Source organism: Diabrotica virgifera, chromosome 2 (assembly GCF_917563875.1).
Source record: "Diabrotica virgifera virgifera chromosome 2, PGI_DIABVI_V3a".
In the NCBI taxonomy this organism is placed as follows: domain Eukaryota; kingdom Metazoa; phylum Arthropoda; class Insecta; order Coleoptera; family Chrysomelidae; genus Diabrotica; species Diabrotica virgifera.
The window spans coordinates 145,592,642-145,614,922 of NC_065444.1; the positions used below are offsets into that span (position 1 = coordinate 145,592,642).

At 33.6% G+C, this 22,281-nt stretch overlaps 1 protein-coding gene across 5 annotated transcripts in view; it reads right to left on the minus strand.

Moving 5' to 3' along the window:
- LOC126879652 (thioredoxin domain-containing protein 11) overlaps window positions 1-22,281 on the minus strand; it is a 216,469-nt gene that overhangs the window by 20,410 nt on the left and 173,778 nt on the right. For 4 of the 5 annotated variants that reach the window (XM_050642844.1, XM_050642841.1, XM_050642842.1 and 1 more), the window contains one exon: window positions 16,051-16,263. The exons of the other annotated variant lie outside the window; for it this stretch is intronic. In XM_050642844.1, coding sequence (XP_050498801.1) covers window positions 16,051-16,263 — 213 coding nt within the window. The remainder of the gene's footprint in view (window positions 1-16,050; window positions 16,264-22,281) is intronic. 5 annotated transcript variants of the gene reach the window in all.

Below are 22,281 nucleotides of genomic sequence, written 5' to 3' on the forward strand. Positions count from 1 at the left end.
TTCTATTAATGAATTTTTTGAAATACGTACAGGAAGGGCTACGTTTCGCAAAAACGACAAACTACCCCCTTTAAAGGGATGAAAGTGGGTGTTCCGGATCGAAATCTCTTAAGAAAAAGTTAGTCTCATTAAAAGCACCCCTTGATATACTGAAAAAAAAATATAACCGGACTTATTTGCGAAGTTCAACCTTTGTTTCCTACACTATATTATAACATGAAACGGTTTCGTTCTTCACGATTTATTTTTGTTTCATGTTTCACGTTTCCTTGATATTAAAAAGCAATTAAAGAGCGGCGCCGACAGCAACGACCACGTCACTATCCATTGCCGACTATTGGCCATGAGCCGATGGGTAGAGGGGATTTGACAGCTTTCGCCAGCGCTGTTAGTGGCAGTTTTGTGCATTTATCTGATAAATTTAAATGGCGCGCTATGGGGAGAGGAGAGGGGATTTGACGGTTTTCTCCAGCGCTGTTAGTGCAGCGTTGCCACATTTAGTAGATTTCTACTTTTTTGGTAGATTTTTGATATTTTTTAAAAAATTCTAGTAGGCAATATTTTTTAGTAGATTTTTGGTATATTTCAACATTTTCTTATGACTAAAATAAAATTTGCTTTTTAATAGTATTTACCCCATTTCTAAATTAATTTTTAGACATTTTGTTACAATTTCCCAATGTCATTACCGAAAATAAGATTCAGGACGTAGATGATGAATATTAAACAGAAATGAAACTGGATTCTGGTGTAACAAACTTGGAGATTTCAAGTAGCAGTGCAATCAGTACCTATTTCAGGTGTTATTGAAGAGTTCTGGCATTCGGTGAGCCTGTTAAAAGCTAACGATAGAAAACTAAAATATCTAAGGTCCGGTCTTTTCACCTCCGAATAAAAGTTATTCGGAGGTTTATTTGACAGATTTACATGTAATCTGTTGGATAAACTTCCTAATACATATTTATTCGGAGGTGAAAAGACCGGGCCTAATTATAATAAATGTAACTTTGCAAAACAACAAATGTTGTGTTTGCGTGTTTCTAATGTAAAATGCGAAATAATTGTTTGAAGAATGTGATCCAGACATGCAGATGTTAAAATCAGTGGATGACAAAATATTATATACAAATATTAAATATGAAACTGATAAAAATTAATTATAGTTGGTCATTTTGTTCCCCAGTTACGATATAAAAAAGGTTGGTTTTTGTTTACAAACAGTCATATTAATTTCTAGTTAAACTCCCTCTGTGGCTCAGTGGTAAGAGCGCCTACCTTTGGATCGAAAGGTCCGAATGGTCGTGAGTTCGAATCTCACCAGGGTAGAGAATTTTTCGTTTATTATAAATTAATAAATGAAAATAGTTTCTATCCTTGTGGGATCGGTACCCACCGGAGGGACCGCAGACGTTCGGATACAAATAACGTCTCTGCAAAGACAATGACTTCGACTTTGCAAAGTAACAAGACACTTACTCAACACACACACACACTACACATAACACTAGCTACCTGATTGGTAAAATCCACTGTACCATCACCATGCCAGTGCCCATTAGTTATCTAGGCATTAGCTAAATAAAAAAAATTTCTAGTTAGTCAGCTGTTATTTTTATTATAAAAAGTCCTAAATTATATACAAATATATTAATACAAGTTTTATAGTATATTTTAATTTTTGATAAGTAGATTTTAGTAAGCTAAACTTACAGTAGATTTTCTAAATAAAATGTGGCAACGCTGTGTTAGTAGCAGTTGGCAGTTTTGTTTTGTGCATTTGATAAACTTCATAAACTGAAATGGCGGATAATATGGATTTTTCAAAAAAGAAAACAAGATATTGCAGCTGTTGTATTGATTCATGTAAAAATATTGAATATAACAGTACTGGATGCAGTTATTATATTCGGAAACATTGCGTACATGTCCTGCATCAACTAAATCCTTTCGTTTTTTGGTGTTGCTGATTGAAATTGGATATCATGCTGGGAAATAAGATAAGACTTGAATCCAGTATAATGTTTAATATCCATTTTGATAGAATTCAAACAAATTAACAGAAGTAACCTTTAAAATGTTAAATAATTCATATAAACTTATTCTTTTTCTCAATGGTCTCTTGCGTAAGCAGTCATCCAGTCGCAAGAACTTATATATTAAATATTAAAATTATAATGAATAAAATAAAAAAACATAATTAATTTTACTATTAATTCTGTGTATTCGTTTAGTAATCAGGTTACAATAATATTTCAGTTCATAATTTGTGTCTTTCTAGATAAGTATCTATTTTTCTCGTTTTGTATATTTCACATACATAAATTTTATCAGAAAAGTATAAGTTTCAAACCGCGAGATAGCGCTACCGTCGAAACTCACAGCCAATACAAATTTTATTTTTGTTTTATCGATTAGCTTATCACATGAAACGGTTACTTTTTTTACAATCTATTTGTTTCATGTTTCACGTTTAATGTTTCACGTTTTATGTTTCTTTGATGTGCGGCCTGCCTAAAGGACCCTACTTAAATCAAAAATACTCTCAAGATCAGCAAAAATAAGAGTATATAAGACAATAATTCGTCCCACAATAACGTATGGAAGCGAAACCTGGACTCTGAATCAGCGGGAAACAACAAAATTACTGGTACTTGAAAGAAAGATACTGCGGACTATCTATGGGCCTTGCAGAGAAGACACAACAGGAGAATGGAGAAGAAGACACAATGATGAACTCCAGACAATATACGGAGATGAAAACATAGTACGCTACATTAAATCAAACAGAATACGATGGGCGGGTCACGTACTAAGATCAAGTGACGAAAGACTTCTAAACGCCACATTCTGGGAAAGGCCCGATGGAAAAAGGTCAGTTGGTCGCCCAAGAAAGAGATGGAAGGACGCAGTAGCCAGCGATCTATGGACATAGCGACAACATTGGAGGGAAACAGTAAACGCGGCCAAGACTCACATAGAGTTGTAGAGCCAAATGATGATGATGATGAACAAAGACTAATACTCAATCGAGAAAAGAGGAAAAATGTTAAAGTGATTTTTTAATAATATATTGTTATGGAACGCTTACAATTTTGAACATCTTTAACAACAAAATACTTGGATCACAGAATATATTATCCTGATGTATTCTCTGCTTGGATCTTCCACAAATAATACACAATAAATAACTTTTTATTAAGTTCACGTCTTAAATCAATTATTTATCAAATACACTGTATTTCAATAATATTTAATCAATAACTCAACATATTCCCGATGCAATGTCAAATATTTAAAATTGTCACTGATTGTCAGTGTCTGACTGACAATATATGCTGACAATATTATATTCGGCTGAGTGCGTTGTAAGACAAAGATAGATTTGGAAAATATTACCACGGCATTGTGTTTATTTTTTTCGAATCCTGAAAAAACCAATAAATATTTTTGAAAAATTTAAACGCAGAATGAAAGACTAAATTATTACCGAGGGCCGAAAGTCCCTTATAATAAATAAAAAGTTTATTTTAAATGATATATTTGAAATTAAAAATCACACTAAATTTTCTCTTAGTTTTTCACCCCTGTAACTTATTAAAATAAACATTATAGAAGTTCTCAGGGACTTTCGGCCCTCGCTAATAACGTGATCTTTCATTCTGCGTTTAAATTTTTCAAAAATACTTATTAGTTTTCTCAGGATTCGAAAAAAATGAATCCCCATTTGAATAGCATTGCAGCCGAAAATACGTACCGATCCTCTTAAGCAAAGGTAAAGGTTAAATATTTACTAAGGTTAAAGCAAATGTGGTTTAATACTTACAAGGTATACAGTGATCAGTGTGCTACGAACCGGCAGAATAACGCAAAATATTGAAAACATAATACGTTGTGGCACAAAAAGAGATGAAACTACTAGAGGTGTAAAATTATCCATAGGAACCTATAAATTTACATTACGTAGTTTCCCACATTTAGGCGTCTACGACAGGAGATTTTTTTTTAAATTCTCTTGTCACTGTGACAGTTGCCAAATTCCTCCGACAAGGTGGTTAAAGCCACTAACTCTACCATTTGATCAGATGATGTTATGTCCATGTTTACTAGTTTATAGGACAGACAAAAAACCGTTTATGGGAGTTTGTGTTTAAGGTTTTACCTATGGTGGTGTAAAATTATCGATAGGAACCTATAAATTTACATTACGCAGTTTCCCACATTTAGACGTCTACGACAGGAGAATTTTTTAAAACTCCTCCGATACGTTTACAGGTGTGAAACTATGTAATGTAATGTAAATTTATAGGTTCCTATCGATAATTTTACATCTCTACTAGTTTCATCTCTTTTTATTTCACAACGTATTGTTTTCCATCTTTTACGTTATTTTGCCGGTTATTAGCACGCTCATCACTGTAGGTGGTTAAAGCCACTAACTGTACCATTTGATCAGATGATGTTATGTCCATGTTTACTATTTTATAGGACAGACAAAAAACCGTTTATGGGAGTTTGTGTTTAAGGTTTTACCTATGAATTAGCAATTTTCAGAATATATAAATATATTAATCTATGTGATGTTATAATTTAATTTACGGACTCGAAAAAGCGGAACAAGAGTTTTAAAATAAAAGAGAAATTTGAAAAAATTGCAAATTATCATGTTTTGACCAAATGATTATTAAAATAAATTTAGACTCGATTCAAGTTCTCTGTTAACCCAGGTATGACAATACCAAAAGGCACCGTTAGGAAAACATTCCAATTTTCGGTTCAGAGAACCCGTATGAATCTAGTCTGTGTGCTCTAATACAGAGTATGGCATTAGTAAAATAAGAAAATCTACGGTTTCGTTTTGATTTAAATCTGTCTCCCTCCATCCCCCGATAGTACTATTTCTAGGTCTACCTGTTGTCAAGGAGGCTATGAGGAAGACAAATTTACACCATCACGACCCATATCGAGAAACTACGGTCGTGATGGTGTAAATTTGTCTTCCTCAGAGCCTCCTTGACAACAGGTACACCTAGAAATAGTATGTACTATCGGGGATGGAGGGAGACAGATTTAAATCAAAACGAAACCGTAGATTTTCTTATTTTACTAATGCCATACTTTGTATTAGAGTACACAGACTCGATTCATACGGGTTCTCTGAACCGAAAATTGGAATGTTTTCCTAACGGTGCCTTTTGGTATTGTCATTTTTTTTCTTGTAGTACCTATCCGTTTCGGATGTTGGCGACCATCATGGCAATCTGCACTTTGCACACTGCTGCTCTGAAAAGATTTGTAGTGGTTGTGTTGAACCACGTTCGTAGATTTTTCAGCCAGGAAATCCTTCGCCTTCCTGGTCCTCGCTTTCCCTCTACTTTTCCCTGCAAGACCAGTTGCAGCAGTCCATATCTCTCACTGTTCCTCATGATGTGACCGAGGTATTCGATTTTGGCTGTTTTTATTTTGATTAACAGCTCTTTTTCTTTTTTCATTCTCAGCAAAACACCCTCATTAGTAATGTGGTCGGTATAAGATATCTTCAGGATTCGACGATAAAGCCACATCTCAAAAACCTCAATTTTCTTGCAGGTGGCGTCTGTGAGAGTCCACGACTCAACTCCGTACAACAGTATAGGAAATATATAACACCGTAGTAATCTGACTTTTATGGGTATCGACAAATGACATTTGAACAACTTTGCCATTTTTTGAAATGCAGATCTTGCTTTCTCTATCCTACATTTGATTTCTATAGAATGGTCCCAATTTTCATTGACGCTCGTACCAAGGTAGGTGTATGTTTTTACTCTTTGTATTTGTTGACCATTCACACTGATTCGTCCAAATTGCTGTTCATTCTTAGAGATCATCATACATTTGGTTTTCTTAGTGTTTAGTGAAAGTCCGTATCTCTGACTGACTTCTGCGATTCTGCTCATTAACTCCTGTAGGGCTTCAGAGCTGTCAGCGAATACCACAGTGTCGTCTGCGTATCTTATGTTATTGATACATTCTCCGTTAATTCTAATTCCGGCTTCAACATCATCCACTGCTTCTTGAAAGATTTCCTCAGAGTAGATGTTAAACAGCAGTGGGGATAGTATACACCCCTGGCGGACCCCACGTTTGATTTTGATATCGTCGGATTCTCCTGCCTCTGTCCGGATAGATGATGTTTGATTCCAGTACAGATTTCTGATAATCCTTAAATCACAGGTGTTTATTCCAATATTGGTTAATATCTCCATCAGCTTGTCGTGCTTTACTGTATCGAACGCTTTATGGTAATCAATGAAACATGCATAAATATCGCAATTCACGTCTCTACATCGTTGAAATAGCACTTGTATACTAAATATAGCCTCTCTTGTACCCACTGCATTTCGAAAACCAAACTGTGTTCGGCTGATTTTTTCTTCGCAGTCTATATCCTTTGATGTATAATTTTTAGAAATAGTTTTAAAATATGGCTCATTAAGCTGAAGGTTCGGAAATCACCTGCAGGATACGGACTTTGTTTTCGTTGGTAAAGCAACAAACGTCGACTTCAACCATGCTTTTGGTATTACTCCGCTTAAATATATGTCGTTAAATATTTTGGTTAGGCGTTCGAGTACCGTCGGTGTCAAATAGTTTTATGAGTTCAGCATATGCATTGTCAGGTCCAGGAGCTTTGCCATCTTTTAGTTGTGATATTGCTCTTTCCACTTCACCTGATGTGATTGGTAAGTGGTCATCACATATGTAGGATGGAGGTTGTTCGGATCTAGTATCATCAAAGAGTTCCTATATGTATTTTGTCCATATGCAGATTTCTTGATTTCTGTCTGTGATGATATTTTCCTGTTGGTCTCGCAATTTGTTAGCTGTGTTGAATTTCTGAAGACCAGCTGCTTATTTCACCTTTTTATGCATGTTAAACGTATCATGTTTTTGCTCTAACGACTCTATCTCTTCACACTGTGATTTTAACCAATTTTCTTTGGCCTTTCTTATTTCAGTTCTTATTTGTCTCTGAATCGTGTTGTACATTATTTTGTTGTTTTTTGATTTTCTTCTTTCTTCCATAAGTTGTAGTATATTGTCGTTCATCCAACTTTTTCTCATCTCTTTCTTTTCTATTAGATGTTCATCTCTGATGCTGTCAAAGGTTTCACATATATTTTGGAGTGATTCTTCGGCATTATATGTTTGCTCCATATTAATTAGCTTCTCTGAAAGAATCTGTGCGACTGTCTCTTTTGTATTTTCATATCGCACTTTTTGTTGCTGTTCTTTTCTGCAACCTTCTTGAATCTAAACCTAAATTTACCAACAACAGGAACATGATCTGATGATAAGTCAGCACCGGGGTAACCCTTAACCGATAGGCATCCATTACGGAATCTCTTGTTCACCATTATGTAGTCAATTTGATTCCGTATTACGTTTCCGGGGAGACCCAGGTGTACAAGCGTCTTGGTGGTAGTGTCATACCTGGGTTAAACACAGAACTTGAATCGAGTCGAAATTCATTTCACTTATTCCCCGTTGGAGGGCGTTCTAACCATATTGCGATATAAATTGTTTTAATTTATATCGAGAAACTACGGTCGTGATGGTGTAAATTTGTCTTCCTCAGAGCCTCCTTGACAACAGGTAGACCTAGAAATAGTACTATCGGGGGTTGGAGGGAGACAGATTTAAATCAAAATGAAACCGTAGATTTTCTTATTTTACAAATGATTATTGTTAAAGGATATCACTTTTTATCTTCCTATACTGGAATTATTTGACTTTTTTGTGGAATTCCTTCTTTTTCTTTATGTCTTCTTCCGCGATGAAGGTTGGTAATCATCACTGCTATTCTAACTTTTGACACTACAGCCCGAAAGAGTTCAGTTAAGCTGCATACACACCAGGACATTTTTCTTCTATCTATGCTGCGCCTTCCTCGAATCTTTCCCTGCATTATTAATTTTAAAAATTCATATCTGTCACCACGTGTTATGTGACCCAGGTATTGTAGTTTTCTTATTTTGATGGAATCCAGTATCGCCCTGTTGTTATCTATTCTTCTTAGTACTTTTTATTGGTTATTCTGTCTGTCCAGGAGATTCTCAGCATTCTTCGATATGTCCACATTTCAAATGCTTTCAATCTATTGAGACAAAAATACCTATTTGTGACTTCTGAAAAAGTGACTTTTACTAACACTTATCACTATTTGACCATAAGTAATGAAAAATGTAAAATGATCATTGTGTGACAAGAATACTTATGATAATCTGATCACGCCTAAACAAAAAAATGTCACTTATCATTGAATAACCAACTTTGTCACTCAAATTTTATTCGTCGTGCACTTAGCAGCCTCTGACTAAACGAGAACAAATGTTGTTTTGATTATGCACAATAAACACAAAATGACTAAATATGCAGTTAGCACCGTCTGACCAAATGGTACAGAATACGTGAAAACCCTTGTTTTATAAAATTATTATTATCTTTTATTGTTGCTGATAATATTAAAGGATGTTTAAGATTTACTTAGATATTCCGACGATACCTTAGTGCTTCCTAATTGCGGAGAAGACCTTCAATATTTAATGAACAAAATAAAACAGACCTGTGATCAGTATGGATTAAAACACAACATTAAGAAAATTAAATATATAATAATAATAATAATCAACCGGGGCCTGTTTAAAGGAGACTCATTGAGTCCATTGTGGTTCTGTTTAGCTTTGAACCCCCTTTCCCAGTTATTAAACTCCACTGACTCAGGCTTTAGCATTAAAACCAATAATACTGTGGTAGCGAAGCTCAATCATCTGTTGTATATGGATGATTTGAAATTAATGGCTTCCACTCGAGAACACCTAGAACAGACGCTAAAAACTGTAGAAACATTATCTAATGATATTAGTATGCAGTTCGGTCTAGACAACTGCCGTGTTTTGAATATAGTCAGAGGAAAGGTACAGCCCGGTGGATTCGATATGCAAAATGGCCAGAACATCGAGGCCATGGGCGAAAACGATATGTACAAATATCTTGGAGTGAAGCAGGCGCGGAAAATTGACCATAAGCAAATGAAAACTGAGATAACTACTAAGTTTATACGAAGGGTAAAAAAGCAGCTTCGTTCACAGCTTAACAGTAAAAATTTGTTTAAGACACTAAACACCTACTCTTGTTCCACGCTTAGCTATTCATTAGGTATTGTTAAGTGGACAAAAACGGATATAGAAAATCTTCAGCGAAAAGTACGAACACACCTCACAAAAGCACAAAAACACCACCCTAAAAGTGCAGTAGAACCAACGACAATACCACGGTATTTAGGAGGAAGAGAACTTATGGATATAGGTGAGCAATTAGATAAACATATTGCTAATTTAAGGACTTATTTTCAGATGCAGGCTGAGACATCTACTCGACACCGCGCTATTTGCGCAGTAGATGACAACACCGATTAAACTGATGGAACCAGAAATGCGCATAAACCACCTTACTAAGGACGAAAAAATGCGCACCTGGATGGGCAAACCTCTGCACGGGCGACCTCCGAATGAGGTCAGTCAAGAGTATATCGACAATACGGCGTCGAACTATTGGTTGACTTTAAGAAAGATGTTCCCTGAAACAGAAGGTTTATTATTGGTCATTCAGGATCAGGTTATACCAACTAAAAATTACCTGAAACATATCGTCAAAGACCCTCAGGTCCAGAACGACAAATGCCGATATGGATGCCGAACCCAAGAAACAATCCAACATCTTACAGGGGGCTGCCAGGCATTTGCTGCAACTGAATACAAGGAATTTATAGACCTGATCGCATCCAAGTCGAAGACGTCTTACATTTACTGTATAGAAGAAACATACCAATCAATATTATACAAACCATCGAAAACATCTTCTTCCATAATCGAATACAGGCAAAGATAAATGGAAAACTAACGCAGTTTATACCAGTACAACGTGGAGTCTGACAAGGTGACTCATTAAGCCCACTGCTCTTTAATATAATAATGGGCGAAATATTAGAACCAGTACGTAAAGGTCATGGTTACAGAATGGGGAATAAAGAAATCAAAGTATTGTGTTATGCAGACGACGCCGCAAAAAATCGCCGAGACAGAAGACGATCTCCAAAGATTAACACACATCTTCAATACAACAGCCAAGAAATACAATATGATAATATCAGCAGAAAAAACCAAATGTATGACAACATCTAAATACCCACTACGATGTAAAATCAAAATTGATGGGAAAATAATAAAGCAGGAAGCAAGGTTTAGACATCTGGGAATAGATATAACCAGTTACGGAGATGTTGAAGAGGAAGTACAACAAAGCTTAAAAGCAAGTAAAGCGGCGGGATCTCTTACTGACACAATCTGGAAGAACAAACACTTAAGACAAGACACAAAAGCAAGAATCTATAAAACAGCAATTAGACCTATATTAACATACACGGCGGAGACAAGGCCTGACACATCTAAAACGAGACCACTACTAGAAACAACAGAGATGAAAATACTCCGACGAATATCAGGGAAAAGTCTGTTGGATATGGAGAGAAGCGAAAACATAAGAAGATCATGCAATATAGAAGACATAAATGGATGGGTGACAAAACGGAAACAGGAGTGGAACGAACACATTAGTAGAATGGCAGAGGATAGGATAGTACGAATAGCACGAGATAAGTCACCAAATGGACGAATAAGTATTGGCAGACCAAGAAAAAGGTGGTGCAATAACCTAAACAATTTAGGAGGCTAATATTGAAGAAGAAACATGCTATAAAGCCTACATACAAGAAGGAAGAAGAAGAAACATCAATATGTTGGAGTTAAAATGTAACCTACCTTGAAAGTTTATGAAAGAAAATGTAGAAAAGACTAAGAAAAGAATAATGTTCTAAAAAACTGTTTTCTTGTGGCATATCTAAGTTAAATATTATGTTTATATGGTATTAGTTGATTGTAATAATTACGTTTTTACCTAAAAGATTTGACGTTTCAATTTCCACTCCTGAAATAGTTTTCAAAAGAGGCTATAAAGAAAAGAAAATGTATAACCGCCAGTTGTTGTTGAGGTTATGTTGTATCAACAAATCAAAAATTGAGGTTTGACGTACTTTCTATGGCGCGGTATGGCAAACAGCCAAGCTTTGCCTGAAAAGATATGAGGGTGGATGCTTTATGCCCTACGATGCATCTAATTCCGATTATTCTGTGTGTTTATGCAATATATGTGTCTTGCGATTCTCTGTTTGGGAGTGTTGGTAAATTCTGACTTTTTAATGTATAGGTTGTAAATTGTATTTGCGTGTTGCAATGTATTGAGTATGATTGAGACCTGTGTTTCACATTTTCCTATCCGCTATTGTTGATCTAGGCATCACACTATCTAGCTACGGAAGGCTCGAAACAGAAGTGGAAGAGCAAGTGAACAGAGCAAACAGAGCCGCAGATTGCCTGAATGACACAATATGGAGAAATAAAAATATCGGAAAAGAAATGAAAAGCAGAATTTACAAAATAGTCATCAGACCAATAATGACATACGCGGCAGACACAGAAAAAAAAATATTGCTCGAAACAGCGGAGATGAAAACCCTCCGAAAAATTGATGCTAAGACTCTATGGGACAGAGCTAGAAGTACAGATATACGACGGAGATGCAAGGTGGGCAACATTAATAAGTGGGTAAGAAACAGCAGAATATATTGGAATGACCACATAAGCCGAATGACAAGAAATACAGTAGTAAGGACGCAAACCCAAAGCCTACTGCATTCTGCTGATGGGTTTGCTACACATTCTTCTCCATTTAGTAGGAAGAAGGCTACTTCTTTTATTTTGCCCTATTTCATGTCTGTTTCCTTCATAATGATTATTGATGCACCTTTCCACTGTAGTCAGATATGCACACATGCCTGGGACAACACAGTCATAAATATTGGCCCTGTATATCTTCAATGTTCGAATAATTCGTTCACATATGGCTGCTTTCTTAACACTACAGGTATTCTAGTGATTAATACATTGCTTTTTATGAGATTTTGAAACTTAGAAATTGAATTTTTATTATATCCTGATACTTTAATATCTTTACTCAACTCAATAAGTTTCCCTTGGAACTCTGCAACTTTGTCTGTACCTACTCATTCATGACATTACTAAAAACTTGAATGACACGCGTTACGTAAAAATGTCCCTCATTCTGTCAACTGTCAAATAAAGGCCACATTTTATGTCAAATGTCACGTTTTATGTCAATTTTCAAATGTTGCATATTATGTCACTTAAATTAATTTGGATTTTAAAACAGGCGAATTAGTGGTGGTGGGAAAAAATGGCGAATTACTGGCGTCGAATTCTTCTTCTTATGGTGCCGTCTTCTAACGAAGGTTGGCGATCACTTCTTTAAATGCTTCCCTATCTTTCGTAACGTGAAATATCTGTTCACCGCTGAGGTTAGTTCAATCTCTGATATTTCTCAGCCAAGATTTCAGCTTTTTCCCTCTACTCTTCATTGCACGATGACGTGTAGCAGGGAGTATTTATCATTTCGAAGTCTGTGGCTCAGATACGACATTTTTCTTATTTTAATTGTGTTCATAAGCTGTTCATGGCGCCGACTAGCGGGTAATAATTGAACTATGAAAGTCGACAATGGGGGCTATGCTGTATCGTTTACGTAAAGTGATTACATACATGTGTAAAGTTCAGAATTACGTACATCAGATTACAGTCGTCAAAACATAAGTGTGTAAAGTGGTATGATGTATCAAAAAAATTACGTATCATGTTATTTAGGGTTCTGTCATGTCCTGACTGTCAGTTAATTCATGTTAACTTAACTTTCTGCTTTGTTTTTAAGTTTAATGTTGATATTTTGAAAAGATGAATTTTGTAAATCTGTTATTTATGAACTTAAATGCTGTGGCAGAAAGACATAATTTAAATCTAGAGTGACTTCAGTTGCGAGATGGATTACGAGACAACCAGTAATCCTTTTTTATGAGATATTTCAGTGCCAAAAACTATTACTGTGATATAAAATTAAATAAAACATTGTAATTACTAATAGATTAACAATCTTATATTTTTTATGTTTAGTGATAATGTTTAAAATTTAATGGACTAAGCTCATGTTGTAAGTTTTTATGCTTCTTTTATACAATGCTTTTTCGTCTTAATTTCATTGTATTTACTGAAAAAATAATTATTAATTTATTTTAGACTTGATGAAACAAATAAATTTTGCGAAAGCTTGATATTAATACATTCACTGACACAACTGCATATGAAGTCACTTACTCCATAAGAAGATGTGGCTACATGTGAAGTGTGTCCGTTAATGTGTCAACAGAGTTTTTTTTTATCCTGCCCTTAACTTAATGACTGCAACCTCAAAATACAGATAACAGACTAAGAATTCAGCTACTTCACTCATTTAGTGAAGATGTTTTGTTTACAAATCTATAAACATTATCAGTTTATCTACATTTCTGTATGCTATATATCTATCTATACCTACTAGAGGTGTATGTTAGCTTGGGAAAAGATCACTACAGGAGCAATGCAACCAATTTGTGACAATAATGTTAGAAGACCCTGACGATTCCAGAGCAACAACTAACACATCCAAGGAGGAAGCTACAGCTACCTGAGGAAAGGAATGCGGAATGTTTCAAACAATCAATGTTTAGAGTTTTTCAAACAAGGAAAGGTTAACACAGACCTATTCTAACTTGGCTATACTGTACTCATGATAGCTAATGAGTCAGAGACATGTGTCTGTCTTCACATAGCATATCTTAAACATACTGTATGTTTTCCATCCTTGTTGCGAGACGTGCTGATATATACTTCCTACTTGATTTTACTGTCAACTCGCACTAACCATGAGGAAGTGGTTCAAGCACTTCAAAAAATAAAGGAAGAAAAAGGAATCAGAGGATATTCCTGGGAAAGTGTGGAAGCCATTAGGAGAGGCAGGAATAAGTTGGCTAACACGTTTATTTAATATAATTATGGAATTTTAACTATTTAGATTGGGAAATAAGCCACAATATTATTAAAAAATGATTTTTATTAACGTTTCGATTTTTATTTCCCAATCTAAATAGTTAAAATTGTAAAAATGCCACAAGAAAATAGCTTCAGAACAACAATAATTATGGAAGTTGGACAAATGCTAAACGAATGGAGAAGCAGTATATTTGTACCCGTTTATTAAAACAAAACAAAAATACAATAATGAACAAACTACAGAGTCATAAAACTACTTAGACACATCATGAAAATATGGGAGAGGCACAGTAAGTACTCAGTTCTTATTTATACTCATTAGTTTTGGATCAGTAAAGAAGGGAACTGCATAGACCTGGATCATGCGTACCAAAAAAAGTTGATTAATAGCAAGCTGAAAATTATTTGTTAATAGATTAACAGTGTCTAGTCAGACAAACTTTGATGTATGGGAACAGGGGAAGTATTAATTGTGGAACAGTTTAAAAATTTGGAACGTCAGACTTTGAAAATGTTCCATGTATTTTGTCGGACAGAACTTCCAATTGATTTGTTTCCATTTCATTAAACTCTCATGCAAAAATCAGACTGGTGTTTATCACCAACTGGGCATTTTAACGAGTGGAACAAGAAGAACATGTCAAATGACAGGAATCATGTTGGTTAGTAATATTAGTCTGATTTTTGCATGAGAGTTTAATGAAAGGGTAACAAATCAATTGGATGTTCTGTCCGACAAAATACACGGGAGTTTTAGTAATCTACGTTCCAAATTTTTAAACTGTTCCACAATTAAAACTTCCAGTGTTTGCGTACATCAAAGTTTGTCCGACTAGACACCGTTAAGCTATAGGGCTTTTCATTCACAGTCATTTGTTTCGAGCTTTTGTCATATGTTGTATAATCCGTGTATATTAATATTATACAACATATGACAGAAGCTCGAAACAAATGGCAATCGATGAAAAGCCCAGCCCTATCAACAAATTTTCAGCTTGTTATTAATCAACTTTTTTTTTGGTACGTGGGATCCAGGCCTAGCAGGGTAAGGGTGCGTTCACTAAGGGTTTGTTTACTACGGAGACCAAAGGATGGTATCGCTTAGTATCCTACTCTTAATTTTGGTGAACGCGCGCGCATTTAAAATAATGCATCTGGCGATCGATAATATGGTACGAGCAGTACGAGGGATACCAGGGAGCGATGATCGGCGCCTCGCCATGAGCACAACTTAAGGAGACCAAAGGATGGTATCCTCGCCTAGAACAGAGTATCCTACTACTCTTCATTTTCGTGAACGATCGCATTTAACATAATGCATCTGGCGATCCATGATATGGTACGAGGGATACCAGGGAGCGAGGGTCGGCGCCTCGTTTGAACACAACTTTACATTCCCTGGTACTTACTGTATCCTGATGATGTAGTGTTAGTAGGAAATAGTGAAAGCTACTTAGAACAAAAACAAGAATTCATTTTATGATATAATATATTGAAGTACTAAACAACTAAAAAATCACTTAAAAATGAAACACTAAACCAATTACCAATTAAACTAAAAATCAAATACAAGTCTATCACACAAACAACTTGGTTTCACAAATAAAAATAATATTTATTAATATCATAATAAACATTTGCACATAACCAAACTAAACGGCAAGTAATTTTTGTTTAGAAAAGTTTAAAATTACGTTTACGCGTGCGTTTAGCTAAAAGAAATTACATACGAAGGTAGACAACCCCTTGGATATCATTGATACAGCATACCGATTTTACATACATGTGTTATTGAAGATTACAGCCTGTAATTCGAGTTTACCGTACGTAATCAGTTTACGTAAATGATACAGCATAGCCCCCAATGTGGATTCCTTCTACGTAATGTGACGTTAACATATATATCGTTCTCACTCTTACACACGTAACAAAGGTACTTCTCCCTCTAACACATTGATTTATATATACCTATATTTTCTCCAAATATCGAAATAAAGTAGATACGTAAACAACTCACCTTATCTTTCTCTAATATAGTTGGTAGGAATGTATCAGTATATAGTTCAGCCACGACCACTTCCGTCTTAACTTGTACCTTTGGCTGAGAAGGCGGTATTAAAGTAGCCGATGAACTGAAGGATCTATTTAAATGGTTTTTAGTTAAATTTAATATCACTTCTTTAATACTCTCGCTTGTAATTGGATTTCGGAGTACATAATGAGATTCCATCTGTAAAATATAACAATTAGGTACTATCTTTGATATTACGTTGCGTGTGTTGACATTAATGCATACAGGGTGGGGCAGATAAACGGCCAATTAGAAATATCTCGAACACTAATGATAACTGAATCAAGAAAATTGGAATGAATGAGTCTTGAAGAGTGAATAAATTCTATGGCCGTTTGCCAAAAGCTGATATATCCACTTTTTGTGATTTGGATTTTTTTATGCCAGTTGATAGTGTGTGATTATATGCTCCATCTGCCCAAAGTAGATAAATATGTCCATTGTCCATGTCCAGTATTAGTCGAGAAAATGAAGCATTTTGGCTCGAAATTTTTTCGTAAAGCATGGATTTACTTGAAATTTTCACAGAAGGTAGGGAATAGTCCAAGGATCATTTTCTATATCATGCCGCTGTACGCTATGGTTGCCACCCCATCTCGGGGGTGGGAATTTTTTATTACATTTTATGCAAATCGATGTAAAAAGTGATTCTAAGAAAAAAATGTGTTTTAGATTTTCTTCTTAAAACTAATATTTTTTGAGTTATTCGCGCTTAAAAGTAACAGTTTTTCGTCGAAAAATTCGACTTTTTTAGAGGGTTTTTTTGAGAATACCTCGAAAAATACGCATTTAATAAAAAAACTGCAAATAACAAAATTGTATCTTTTAGTAACATAAACTAAATTCTTTTTCTATAATATCTTTAAGACCCATGCAAACCGAGATACGGCATGTTAAAGGTTAGCTTTTCTCGTCAAATGCATAATTTGAAATATTCAAAGCCAAATAACGGGAAAACTTTGCATTTTCAAGGAAAACTTAAATATATTTTTTTGAAGTATACAATTAATCCTTTCAAAGAATAATAATAAAAAAATTCTAGCATGAAAATAGAGCGACTTATGATAAAAAAAAAGGTCGGTACCTGCTTTTCTCTACGAAAAAATCAGTGAAAATAACCCCCTAACTACCTTCCTAATTGAAAATTGGTCTTCACCTTTCTGTAATTCCTTGTATATTTGTATTGTCAATACACCCAAAAAGTTTGACCTATTTAAAAGGCCTAATTTTGAAAAAATTGGAGTTTAAAGAAAAATTTATTTTTTGCAATTTTGTATTTTTCACCTTTTACTTCAAAATATCTCCGAAAATACTGGAGATATGAAAAAAATGATAGACAACTAAATTGTAGCTTTTTTAATAATTATAATTATATTTTGCATAGATTTTCACTAAAGTGAATAATTAGCGAGATATAGCTGTTTAAAAGCTCTATTTACGAGCAAACACCCCCTTATTCGAGCCCTTTAAACCCACTCCAATTAAAAACTAAGGGATCTAACGGAATTTAATTTACACAGTCTTATAGCTCTTCAAAAATCCTACATCATTTTGAAAAAACTTTTTTTTGCGAAAAATGAAGGAGCTATGTTTATAAAACAATTTTTTTTTTCGAAATATTTTAATATTCCACTTATGGAACATTTTCAATGCATGTATATGTATATCACAGAACTGGTTCGTATACTGGAAGATGACTTAAAAACTATTTGTATTTGTACTTCTACATATTTGTAAATTTGTATTTTTGTGTAAATAAATGTTTTTGTAATTCTTTAATTCTACTTTTTTTTCTGTATAGATCTATTAAAAATTATCTACTTATAAAAATTGTAACGTTCTCAAGGGTGGTTTTTAAGGGTTGAAATATTATGATATTATATCCTAAAGCATAAAACAATCATTATTTTTAGCCAATCAAAACCAAATTTTACCCATATTAAAGTTTACAATATTTTTATATAATTTTTGACAATAAGGAGTAGTTTACGCCCCTAAAAATAATCGACGCCCTTGAGCATGTTATAGAATATGAAGTACAGGGTGAGATTATCCTAATCCCAAATTTTTATGTAAATCGATGCAAGCCGAAATTATTCTTTTAGGATAAGTAATTTTTTATATATAGCTCCAACAAGGGTGGTTTTAAGGGTTGAAATATTATGATAGTATATCTTAAAGAATAAAACTCATTATGTAACTAATAAGAACCAAATGTTGACAATATTAAAGTTTAAAATGTTATTTTATAATTTTTTACAAGTAGTTTTTTTAGGGGTATTTTTCACCCCTAAAAAACCAAAAGCGTATAACGGCTCAATATAGAAAATGAACTAGAGGGTGAAATGAGCCTAATCAAAAATTTTTGTACAAATCGACGCTGGACGAAAAAATTGCGAGGTTTTACCATTTTTTCAGCTTCATTTCCGACTATATACTGTGAAATGTAGTTTACCCTCCATGTTTAAATCTGGATATCTCCACATGACCAAATCAATGTCTGCCATAAGCTGATATGTACACTTGAAATGGATTTATCATATTTTGGCAGACGTTATTTTCTATATTTCTTGAACTTATCTTGTTTCTTTATGAGCAGTAATTTTTTTTATTTTGTATAAAGATTTTGTATTAAAAATGTTTAACTATATTATGTTGGCAATATTTTTTATTTAGGCTTACATTATAATATCCAGGGTGTTTCTAAATAAGTATAACAAACTGTAAGGGGCAATTGTACATAAAAAATTAAGTACAGTTTGCTCTATAAACATATGTCCGCAAATGCTTCGTTTCAGAGATACGGGGTGTTGAAATTTTTTTTCAAGCTGTCAATTTATTTATTACTCTTACACCGGTTGAGCTATGAAATTTTACGAAGTAGTTATTGCGCATTTTTTGACATACAAATAAGAATTTTGTATTCATCATTGGCGCGCATACGGGCAATGGTCTGTTTTTTTAAAGAAAAAAAATAGTACGTCGCTGAGAGATTCCAAAATAAAAATTATTTTTGAATTCCACGGTTAATTCATGATAAAAAACCTCTCTTGCCATATTTTCATATGATGCACCGTTTTTATGCAGAATAATAAACATCTCATTACCAGAAACTATCTAATACAATAATACTAAACTAGAAAAATAACAGAAAATAACACTAATAAGATTTCAACTAGGCGCAAAGCTACAACATTTGCTCAAAATGACCTCCTTCACTGGTGACAGAATAACTTTATTTTCATCATTGGCGCGCGCATGGGTAATGGTCTGAATTTCTTTTTAAGAACAAAATAGTACGCCACTGAGTTATGTCAAATTAAAAATCATTTTTTTAATTGTTCGTATAATTTGTGACAAAAAATATATCTTACCTTTTTTCATTTATATGGCGCCGTTTCTAAACAAAAAAAAATACATCTTAACGCTTACAAAGTGTTCGAGGTAGTTTCCCTATGCATAGAAACTTATTTCAAATACATACTTTATAAGCGTTAAGATGTTTTCTTTTTTTTCGAATAAAAACGGTGCATCATATGAAAAAAAAAAGAGAAGATAGATTTTTTATCGTAAATTGAACGAGAAATTCAAAAATGATTTTTAATTTGGAATATCTCAATGGCGTACTATTATTTTCATTAAAAACATTCAGACCATTATCCGTACGCGCGCCAATAATGAATATAAAATTCTACTGTCATCTCTGAAAGAGGTTATTTTGAACATTTGTTGTAGCTTTGAGATTAGTTTAAATCTTTTTAATTTTATTATTGTTAATGTATTAAATAAAAATGAAAAATACGCGGTAAGATATTTATTTTTTTATATAAAAACGGTGCACCATATGAAAATAAGACAAGAGAGGTTTTTTTATCACAAATTAAACGAGGAATTCAAAAATAATTTTTAATTTGAAATATCTCAGTGGCGTACTATTTTTTTCTTTAAAAAAATTTAGACCATTACCCGTATGCGCGCCAATGGCGAATAGAAAATTGTTAGTTGTATGTCAAAAAATGCGCAATAACTACCTCTTAAAACCCATCAAATTTTATTATAATGTTGCCAGTAGTTTATTTAAAAAACGTTTGCCAAAAGCTGATATGTGCACTTAGATCCGTAAATCTTTGGCATTTTGCAAAATTCACAGAAAATTTTTATGAAATTTGTAGCTAGGTTATAATATGTAAACTCATATGGATAGCTGAGAGAAAATTAAAATCAAAACCAAATATGACATTTTGTAAAACTGTGATTTTATGGACGTCGTAGAAATTTGAATTTGCTCTCCTGAAAAGTAGCAAAAATGGACATCAGCTTTTGGCAAACGACCACTCAATTGTTTAATGAAAATATTTTCATCTATTTGATACTGTCGGTTATACTGAAAGTTGCTTATAATTTCGTTTTTTTAATGGGACACCCTGTATATTTTTACATTTTTGAATTCTCCTTGATGTCTTCTTTCTTAAAATATGAGATTTTGTAATAATATACGGGGTAGTTTTAAAGACGTTTTAATAAGTTTTTTTATTAATTTCGTAGCAACATTCACACCATGTAGAATGGTAGTGATATTATATCAAAAACTCTTTTTTTGTTCAGATGATTTTTAATATTATGGTCCACTATTGTTAAAAATTATTAATATAGCGAAATGTTTAATTTTAGTTTACAGGGTTGATCGAAACTAGGAATGAGTATTTTCTGAGTTTTCTTAAATGGAACAGCCTGTATAGTATTGTAATGAAATGATATGTTGTCGTAATTTTTTATTTCTTAAGCGTTTTCTATGCGTTTTTCTACTTCTTTTGCCAATTTGTGAGTTATTTGTGATCCTTTAAGCCAAACATTAATTGCAACAAAAATTACCTGAAATTATATTAGGTTGGCCGTGCAAATATTCAATAAAAAATAATTTTTAGAAAATAAATACATATTAATATAGACTGATCCTTAATTTATTAATATTGGATGAGATATACAGTGCGACTGAAACGGTCTATTATCTCATGACTTAATTATTTTCAGGGTTAAAGCTCCGACAGGTCGATTTTTATTTTTAAATTATGATTTTTTGACGTATATCCCATAATAGTGACGTCATCGATGATTTTTTTAAATGGGAATAGGGGTCGTGTGGTAGCTCATTTGAAAGTGCGTTCAATTCTCTATTCAGTAATATAAATATTAATATCATTATTTATACAGTGTGGCCAAAAAAATAATTATTGAATTAAATTAATTGACACAAGAAGAATGTATGTAATTTATTTAACTCAAACTACATGTTACCGATGCCAGAAAATATAAAAAAAATGTTTATTTCATAAATGAATATTGCTTTTCGCTTAAATTAAATGTCAAACAGCCACCCACCCGCCTCTTGGCAGTTTGAAATTTAATTTAAGCGAAAAGCAATGTTTATTTCTCCAATAAACATTTTTTTTCCTCTTTCTTGACAGCAGTAAAATGTATTTTGAGTTAAATAAATTACATATATTCTTCTTTTTGCAGCAATTAATTTAATTCAAAGATTATTTTTTTTTGGCCACCCTGTATAAATAATGATGTTAATGTTTATATTACTGAATACAGAATTAAACAACCTTGGAAATCAGCTACAACACGACCCCTATTCCCATAAAAACAATCATCGACATCACGCCCAAATCGATGAGTTCGCGAGTTGGCTATGACTTTAAAACTAAACTTGCTTAAACATTTGACATTATATTATTTTTTATAGTTCCAACTGCTTTGTTACCATTACTAACTAGTCCAGAGAAATAAGATTTTTCTCGTGACACATCTCCCTCCAGGCCGACACCAAATTTTTTGAGCAATATGGACATCTACTAGGTTGTTCAATAAGTCTTGCGGTTCGATAAGAAAGGGCGTTGCTACTAGCCTAATTTTTTTTTGTTATATGTTGGTACACTCTTCGTATGAACGTATGTGAAGTTTTATTTCAATCTGTCAATTCATTATTTTTTAGAAGCCTTTTAGTATCGATGTGTCACAGTATTTTTTACAATGGAAATAATCAAGTGTCGTGCATTGATTGAATTTTTATTTTTGGAAGGTTTAAAGGCAAAGGAAATTTATGAACGAATATTAAGAGGGTATAAGGACTCTTCGCCTTCAATTATTACTGTAGAAAGTGAGTTGCTCAAT